This window comes from Tupaia chinensis, unplaced genomic scaffold (assembly GCF_000334495.1).
Source record: "Tupaia chinensis unplaced genomic scaffold, TupChi_1.0 Scaffold000056_1, whole genome shotgun sequence".
In the NCBI taxonomy this organism is placed as follows: domain Eukaryota; kingdom Metazoa; phylum Chordata; class Mammalia; order Scandentia; family Tupaiidae; genus Tupaia; species Tupaia belangeri.
Genome location: NW_006159514.1, coordinates 633,272 through 642,849, shown reverse-complemented (window position 1 = coordinate 642,849; position 9,578 = coordinate 633,272). Strand labels below are relative to the sequence as shown.

The window sequence follows — 9,578 nt, the reverse complement described above, 5'->3', positions numbered from 1 at the left end:
AGCAGGAATTGTTCTTTTTACAGACCTGGTACTCAGCAGATGTTTCTAGATGTTTGTTTCCCATTTTCCATTGTCAAACATTTATGTAAACATAGTATTAGCTAATAAATATGCTGTGCTACTCTTGTACTAGAACTCATAATACCCCTGCTTTCTTTTCTATTTCAGGCTTTTCCTTTTTGAGTCAATAAAGGATTAAAATAATGATTGAATAGACAAGAACACCCCATCTTAAAGTGCAGCACTGTTAGTTTTTTTTTTTTTTCTTAAAATGTCTATTTTTGCTTGTAGGTTGTCATAGAATTTTCTCTTTACCACCCAGTCATATCTACTTACACAAGCAGTCAAGCAGTCAACAAAGAAGAAATGTCTTTTTCTGGAGACAAAGAGATGTTTCACACAGTGTAGTTTTGCCGGCTACAGTTTCTTCCGCTCACCCAGTCCCTAAGGTACTGTATTGCCTGTTACCCACCGCTTTTTCCCGCGAGGCTAAAGATTGACTGAAAAAGTGATCAAATGTGGTGCACCTTTGAGTTCTGGGCCACTCGAGTCATCATTTTAAAACTTGGTTTGTCGTTAAAAATTGCAGTAGGAGAAGTTTTCACATCTTACAGTTTTGTAACAATTTTTAAAATAAAACTTATTTGGAATGAAAATTTCTGTCATGAAATTTTCTAGCATAAAGGTAAATCTACATTTAGTTTCCTACCTCTTTTGGGAAATAAAACTGACTATAAAATTGAGAAGATTCAAGAGATTTTTACTTGAAATGAACAGTCTAGATGTTTTTAAAGACTGCTCTTATACTTACCATGTCACTAATGTGGCTCTCTTTGAATCGTCGTTTCTAGTAAATTAAATAAAACAATTTGTCTTAAGAATAGTCTTGATTTTTTTTTCCCCAGAGATTGTCAGTGAAAAGACAATTTATCCATTTATTGAAATGCAATATAAAGGAGATGTGTGAGTCATTTAGGAGGAAGGAAAATAGCTGAAAGAAATATATGTCAATAGATTTGTCACAAAAATCACCTGCTCGCTCCCTTTTACAGTAAACCACACTAAGCATGTTTGTTACACCTCCTGAGGATTAGTGGCCCATTTTGTGACCAGGGGCAACAAGACAGATGGGTCCCTGAGTCTAGAGCATACTCCAGTCTCAGCTGAGGCCTGGAGTGTACTCAGTAAGAACCAGCATTTGATATCAGTCACAAAGTCAACGTTAGTGTTCCTTAGTAGAAAACATAAAGAAATCTCCAGAGAAGCGCATGTATTGTTTTAGACATTTCAGTCAATTTCAGTGACAACCCGACAGGCCTTCTGCCTGTCGTTATAACCTCAAAGCAGATCACAAGCAGAGTGGAGATGAGAACACAGGTTCTTCGGGGGCAGCCTGGTGCACATGTGTGCGTGCTGGGGAGGTAGCCGCAGGAGAGTACACAGATGTCCTCCAGGCCCCAGCTGCAGCGAGCGGCTGACATTACTCGTGTCACGAAGCCCATGTGAACAGGAGGATAGGTGAGGATCCTTCAATCCTGCATGACGTACCTCACAAAGAGGAGAGCCCTAACCTCGGCCTTCCAGAGCTGCCATGGTATTTCAGTTGAATAGTGTTATCTCACTCAGTCTCCTGTCCCAAGCTGCTGTGTACTGTTCAACAGTGCTTGTGTAGTTGCTATAACTAGTTTGTCAACGAGTCAAGCAGAACCTCGGGACCTAAAGAAGTTTTGTGGGTAAGTTGGAGTGTATGTGGAGAAGGGTCCACAGGAGTGATCAGAGTCAAATGTTTGGAGTGTCTGGGGGCTTTTTACTTGTTCCTGACAAATACTGGAAAAGTTCTAGGTAGTTTTTTATATTCTTGGAAAAAGGAAACGAATGTTTTATGTGTGTGGGTTTTTTTTCCTCCAGCTTCTCAGTTTGAGTGTAGTTGAAAGTGTGTGTGTGTGTGTGTGTGATAGGCTTCAGTTATCTTGACAGTCGGTTTTTACGTGCATTCATTCAGAGGGGGTGCTGGGAGCATCCTTTGCATAAATTTTATCTTCGTGCTAAGAAGATCAAAGTGCTCTTAATTAACCACTTGGCAAATTGGAAGCTTGGTACTATTCAGCATCATGGTGCTGTGCTTCTCAGAGGGCCGGGAGGAAGGAAAGAACACAACTGTTTGTTTTGACCAGAAGTCTACTTTAGCCCTGTTGGACTAAAAGCATGGTAAGGTTAACAGACCATCGACAGGCAGCACTAACAGGCAATGTTAAGTTCAAAAGGGCAGGGGAAGGAACTGGGGGCAGCCCCGAGGGTCTGATGTGCTGGCTTCGGAGGTCGGTGCTCCGGCAGGAAGGGCAGAGCACCATGAAGCAGGAGCCTGTGTCCGAAAAAATGATCCCATTGTGATGCACTGAGTTCTGATCTTCGTTTTCAATCCTTTTTCCTCAAGCACATAAAGAAGCCAGACTACGTGACGACAGGCATTATACCCAACTGGGGAGACTGCATAGAAGTTAAGAATGAAGATCAGATTCAAGGGCTTCGTCAGGCCTGTCAGCTGGCCCGTCATGTCCTCCTCCTGGCTGGGAAGAGTTTAAAGGTGGTGCCTCACCAAGCCTCAGAACGCCTTACAGAATGGGCAACCAATATTCCTCTTTTTCTCTCCCATTAACTCTTCTTTTGCACATATCTGATTTGTCTGAAAATTTAAGTAAATCCTTGGGATGGGAGAAGGGGATTTTATTATTTATATGTTTATTCAAGAGGGCATTTAAAATCCAAATTCAGTTGTAACTAGCAGAATTCTAGATACTGGACTGAATTAGCCTGTCCAAGTTGATGCATGGCAGACAGCTCTGGTCTTGCCCCCTTACTTCTGCCTGTACTTCCTGCCTTTACCCCCACCCCCGCATTAGTTCTGTGTGCTTCAAGATCTGCTGTGCCGTGTCCATTGTCTCCTGTTTTCTTGCATGAATTTTGCAAAGAAGGACCAGACCAGATATACAAAGATATAGGCAATATAGCAATGTAATTATCTACAACCATCCTACTACAAGATTTTTTTTTTTCATATCTGAAATCGCGGGCTATCGAAGGATCATAAAAGAAAACTCAGGCCTGTAGTTTCCAAAAGGTAGGCAGAATTTAGGAACTGAGACTCAAAGATGAAAGTGCTTATGGTATCATCTGTGTAGTAAACTTGTTACAGCAATATAACTAAGCATAGTGTGAAAAAAATAGACAAAGTTATTAGAGAAATAGTTCATTTTTAATGAAGATTTTATTTTTGCCCAGGCCTAGTGGCTTGCTGTCTTACTTTCCCTTTCTCTCTTTCTCTCTCTCTCTACATGCTCAACTACAGTTCAAGTCCCAAGTCTGGCAGCTTGCTATCTCTCTTTTCCTCTCTCTCTATCTCTCTCTGGTGAATTAATAATAATAATAATAATAATAATAATAATAATAATTGGGGCTGGCAGATGGCATGTTGGTTAAGGGCGCTGGACTCCCACATGGCCGATCACAGTTCAAGTCCTGGCAGCTTGCTTTTTCACTTTCCCTCTCTTTATATCTCTTTGTCTTACTCTGTCTTTCTCTGGTCAAATTAAAATAAATAAATAAATCATAAATACAATTAAATGAAAAATAACTTTAAAAATATTTTATTTTTGTTCTAGTGTTTTTGTACTTTATGAGTTTATGGAAATAAGTCTCCATGTACTTATGAAACTCAATTTGAGTTTTCTTTTCATTTGGAAGCAGTTGGATACCTTCTAGGGAGGAAAAAATAGTTTAAAAAACCATTTTGTTATTTAGGCATGAAAGAAATCAAAATTAGTGAAAATCACATCTCTACAAAATGCATCAAACTCAGTTTTGAAAATGATGATCTATAATCTCCATGCCATTGGTACGAGACCCGTGTAATGTTACACTGAGATGTAAAGGTGTAGTTGACCCACTTTTCAAGCCTTGTCATCTCCGCTGAAGTCATTTTGAGCATTCATTTATACGACTTGGTCGTCCCAGGGCACTACCCACTGAGGACAGAAAGGAGTTGCCGAAGAACATGTTTTTGAAATTCTTAGGCTAAAAAGGTGTCGTGTCATTTAATGACTCAGCAAGTGTTTAAAATTTCCATTTCCTAATAGTTTATAACACCACCATATACCCAAATGATGTTCAAAAAGACACACGGGAGGATTGTACCATTAATTGTAATTAATTACAATATTGTTCTGTAAGGTTTTCGTAGTAAATGTATGCAGTCTCATGTGGACGTGCTGTTGCTTGTAGGCATACTCAGTAGGTACAGGAAACGTCTCCAACCACTGCTGTACAATGTCTTTATTTCGTATTTTAGGTTGACATGACAACCGAAGAGATAGATGCTCTTGTGCATCAGGAAATCATCAGTCATGGTGCCTACCCCTCACCTCTAGGCTATGGAGGCTTTCCAAAATCTGTTTGTACCTCTGTAAACAACGTGCTCTGTCACGGTATTCCTGACAGGTATTCATTTCTTAATAACATACTGTTCTTTTGGAAACTAAAATATTAAACTCAGATTTATAACATATGTTGAAAGACACCACAGTTCAACTGAAACCCACCTACAAACTTCTGAAGGTGGTTATGGTAAAACAAAATTTTGAAGTCTTTTTCCTTCTAAATGGACCTAATACTGCCATTTAATGTTTATTTGGAAAAAAAAAATAGCAGTACATAATTTAGAAAGTGGTTGTGATTCAAGATTTTTTTCACCATCTTGGAATTTAATCATATAAATGGCAAAACTCCAAATTTCTGTTGTCAATGATTGTTTTGGCTCTTTGCAAAATTAAGGTAACTAATAAGTACCTCTTTAAAGAATAGTCTATTTTTAAGCAATGGCAATATGTTTGTATTATTGTATTCTGTATTTCCTATAAAATTTGATGTGACTAACCTAAGTTAAAGGTTAGATATAGCTGTTCCATTTATTCCACCCTCACTCCACATTTTCTCTGTGACTCATTGGGTTTGTGATAGTAGTCATTAGATACTTATTTGTATATTCCTTTTATTGAGATCTGTCTGTCACCCTTTTTTTTTTTTTTTTTTTTTTTTCTGTTTATGTTTCAGTTCACCCCTTCAGGATGGAGATATTATCAACATTGATGTCACGGTGAGTAAATAATATAAAAAATAGTCTTTGATCAACTTCAGAATTGCCGGTAGCAACAGGAAGAAGAGTGGATTGAAAATGGGAACTGCACCCGTGGAAGAGCTGTTTACTTCTAGCCCCAGACGCAAGCAGCTGGTTTCCCTTTTTGTCTTTAACTCTGTGTTTATTCCAAGTAAACCCAGGCCTGCCTTGAATTTCGGGCTGGAATCAGATGCACTGAGATCAATGTTGGCCTAAGTGAAATGTCAGCCCAATCCTGCTATGTGTCATGTTTTTGAGAAGGTGTAATTGTTATTGATCCACTGTGTAGTTAATGCAGAGCACCACAGCACTGGGCAGCTGCAGAGGCTAGATATGTATGAGATGAGCTAACACGAAGAAAGCCAGCATTTTTCCTTCACTCTGCCAAGATTGATCTTCCTCTTCCTGCTGATTTTGAGTGGGGCCTGTCATTATCTTACTCTGTCATTAGGGGCTACATTGGCCTGTGTGTGTCAGTCTATTTGGACAGCAACTCTTTTGCTAGCAGTGTTCCCTAGATTTATTAAAATCCCTGAAAGTAACATTGTGTTCCACTTCTGCTAGAGAGAGCCCTGAGCCCAAGGCACACAAGCAGGGTGGGTTTCTCTCTGAGCTTAGGTCCTCACCACACTGTTAATCGCCCTTCTTTTAAACAGCAAGCCTAAGTAATATGACGTAGGGATGCCAGGTTGTACGAACACTGACCTTTTTTGGTTTTCTTAGCCTTTCATCATTTTCAGACTTGCATTTTATATGCTTTTGCAGTTAATTTTGTTAAAAATTCTTGTAATGGTAACTTTCGGTTGTACAGACTGTAAATAAATTCTGTACGTTGGATGATTAACAAATAAATGTTGGGTCTGGCATGTGGTGTGGTGGTTCAGGTGCAGGACTCCCACATGGCTGACCTTGGTTTGAATCCCAGACCTGGTGACTAGAAAGCTTTCTCACTTTTCCTTTCTCTCTCTCTGACTCTCTCTGATCAAATTTTAAAAATAATATTAACAAATGGAATTAAATAACAAATAAATATTAAATAGATAAATATAACTTAAATACCTACTGAAAACTAGTTGAGATGGACAGTGTTCAAGGAATACAATTTCTACTAACCTGGAGATATATTAATAGTTATTTTAAATTCACATCATGAAACTTAGGGAGGAGTGAAAATGAGGTGGAAATAGACATTCACTAGTTGAAGTCAGTCTGATTTTTAGTTGTTTAAGTTAATTCAGACTTTTTCCCTCATATCAATTTGTGCAAGGATCTTGCCAAAGGTTCTTTCATTGCCTATACTATTTTCTGTGTCATTTTGTTCCACTTAGAGTACGTGAACCTTTGTTCCACATGCATCTTGTTGGTATGTTTCCAACTGAGTATCATGGAGAAGGAGGACTTTGTAAAGTAAAAAGTATACCTGAAATAAGGCCTCTTTTTTTTAAAGAATTATTTTACTTAATTTTATTTATTCATTCATGTATTTATTTATTTTAATTTGACCAGAGAGGGACGGAGGGAGAGAGAGACAGACAGAGAGAGAAAAAGTGAGAAAGCAAGCCTCCAGCTCCAGGACTCGAACCGTGGTCGGCCATGTGGGAGTCCAGCGCCCTTAATCACCACGCCACCTGCCAGCCCCATAATAAAGTCTTTTGCATGATATATTTTTCTTTTGGATTATCTCTCATTTCATAATTTTACATTTATTATCTCACCTAGTCACCCGTTACTAAAATGTTGCTACTTTGAATGAAATCAGCATACTGTTTCCCATGTGTACAAAGAGTATTCTTATTCCTTGCATAAGTTTTTTGAATACCCTTAATACACAATTTCAGTTTTAACATTCACATGATTTTTTTATTATTTTACGTAATATTATTCATTCATTTATTTATTTTAATTTGACCAGAGAGAGAGAGAGAGAGAGAGGGAAAGTGAGAAAGCAAGCCACCAGGTCTGGGAGTTGAACCATGATCAGCCATGTGGGGGTGTGCAGCGCTTTAACCACCTTGCCACCTGCTGGTCCCCTACATTTAAATGATTTTTAAATAATTATTTATTTAATTTCATTAATTAATTATTATTATTCAATTTGATCTGATAGAATATGAGAAAGCAAACTGCCAGGTCTGGGACTTGAACCACAGTCTACTATGTGGGAGTCCAGTACCTTAACCACGATGCCACCTGCCAGCCCAAACATTCAAAGTATTTTACAAGTACAGAATTCATAAAGCAAAGACTTTTTTTCAAGAATTATTTTATTGGGGCCAGCAGATGGCATGGTGGTTAAAGGCGCTGGATTCCCACATGGGCGACTATGGTTCGAGTCCTGAACCTGGTGGCTTGCTTTCTCACTTTCTATCTCTTTCTTTCCCTCTCTCTCCCTCTCTGGTCAAATTAAAATTGAAAAATGTATAAATAAATAAAGTTAAATAAAATAATTCTTAAAAAAGAGAGAATTATTTTATTTAACTTTGTTTACTTATTTAAATTTGAGCAGATGTGAACAGAATGAGTGAGAGAGGGAACAAAGAGAGAGAGGGAAAGTGAAAAAGCAAGCCGCAGGTCCGGGATTCTAACTGTAGTCAGCCATGTGAGAGTTCAGTGCCCTTAACCACTATGCCACTTACTGGCCCCAGCAAAGACATTTTTTTTTTTTTTGGAGAGATTTTCACTATAGGGCGCGTGCGCTTGCCAGACAGACAGAGAGACAGAAAGCGAGAAATCACCCCCCTGGGGGATGGCCACACCACAATCCCTTCTCCTCCATTCTCCTCTCGGGATCTTGGGCACGCACGCACACGCACCCAGCGTGAGTTTTAAGCCACCGGGACCAGGACGCAAACCACGGTCGACTATGTGGGAGTCCAGCGACATAGCCATTACGCTAACTACTGGTTCCCAAGACATTTTTGAGTGTTCAGAAATGTGAAGAAATTTAGAAGATATTTAGGACAGTATCTTTTTTTTGTTTTTTTTTTTTAGGAGTTTTTGTCTTAGGATAAAAGAAAAAAAGAGGAGAATGGAGGAGAAGGAATCCCTTCTCCTCCATTCTCCTCTTTTTTTCTCTCTTTTTTTAGTTTTCTGCCATAGGGATAATGCCAGAGGGACAGAGAGAGAGACAGACAGAGGGAAGGTGATAAATCACCCCTCAGAGAGGATGGCCAGGCCACAATCCCATCTCCATTTTTCTCCCAAGATCTTGTGCATGCTGCACGCATGCACACCGGGCATATATATATTTTTAAGAGGTTTTTGCTATAGGGCGTGTGCCCTATAGAGAGAGACAGAGAGACAGAAAGTGAGAAATCACCCCCCAGGGAGGATGGCCACGCCACAATCCCTTCTCCTCCGTTCTCCTCTCGGGATCTTGGGCACGTGCGCACATGTGCCTGGCGTGAGTTTAAGCCTCCGGGTCCAGGACTCGAACCGCAGTTGACTACATGGGAGTTCAGTGACACAGCCATTGAGCTAACTGCTGGTCCCACCTGGCATGATTTTCAAGCCACTGGGTCCAGGATTTGAACTGCAGTTGGCATGTGAGAGTACAGTGATGTAACTGCTATGCTATCTGCTGGGCCCTAGGTCAGTATCTTAACAAGTTATATTTCTTTTTCTTTCTTTTTTTAGTTTTTTGCCATAGGGATAATGCCAGAAGGACAGAGAGAGAGAGAGAGAGAGAGAGAGAGGGAAGGTGATAAATCACCCCTCAGAGAGGATGGCCAGGCCACAATCCCTTCTCCTCTACTCTCCTGGAATTTTTTTAGAGAGATGTTTGCTGTATGGCACATCTGCTCGCTGGAGAGACAGAGTGAGATTGACAGAAAACTACACCCCCCCAGAGAAAAAACCCCCCCCCCCGGGGGGGGGGGGGGATGGCCACACTACGATCCCTTCTCCATTCTTTTCTCAGGATTTTGGGCATGAATACACATGTGCCTGGCTTGAGTTTTAAGCCTTTGGGTCTGGGATTCGAACCTCCATTGACTACGTGGGAGTCCAGCAATGGGACTATCATGCCATCTTCTGGTTCCCTCATCCTGCAACTTTGGGCTCAATGCCAGCATGATTTCCAAGCTGTGAGGTCCATGACACAAACTGCAGTTGGCCATGTGAGAGTCCAGTGTTTTAACCACCATGCCACCTGCTGACCCTCAAAAGTTGTATTTCTTGGGACTGGCAGGTGGTGTGGTGGCTGAGGCACTGGACTCCCACTTATAGCAGACCCCGGTTTGAGTCCTGGACCTGGCAGCTTTCTCTCTCTCTCTCTCTCTCTTTTTCTGTCTCTCTCAAATTGAAGAAGAAGAAGAATCAATAAATAATTCTTTTTTTAAAAAAGTTATATTTCGGGACCAGCAGTTAGCATAATGCCTATGTCGCTGGACTCCCATGTTGTCGACTG

At 40.3% G+C, this 9,578-nt stretch overlaps 1 protein-coding gene across 1 annotated transcript in view; it reads left to right on the top strand.

Moving 5' to 3' along the window:
• The window catches only part of METAP1D (methionyl aminopeptidase type 1D, mitochondrial), a 92,517-nt gene that overhangs the window by 69,774 nt on the left and 13,165 nt on the right, over nucleotides 1-9,578 (top strand). The window contains exons 4-7 of the mRNA XM_006141473.1: nucleotides 292-449; nucleotides 2,435-2,584; nucleotides 4,346-4,494; nucleotides 5,107-5,149. Coding sequence (XP_006141535.1) covers nucleotides 292-449; nucleotides 2,435-2,584; nucleotides 4,346-4,494; nucleotides 5,107-5,149 — 500 coding nt within the window. The remainder of the gene's footprint in view (nucleotides 1-291; nucleotides 450-2,434; nucleotides 2,585-4,345; nucleotides 4,495-5,106; nucleotides 5,150-9,578) is intronic.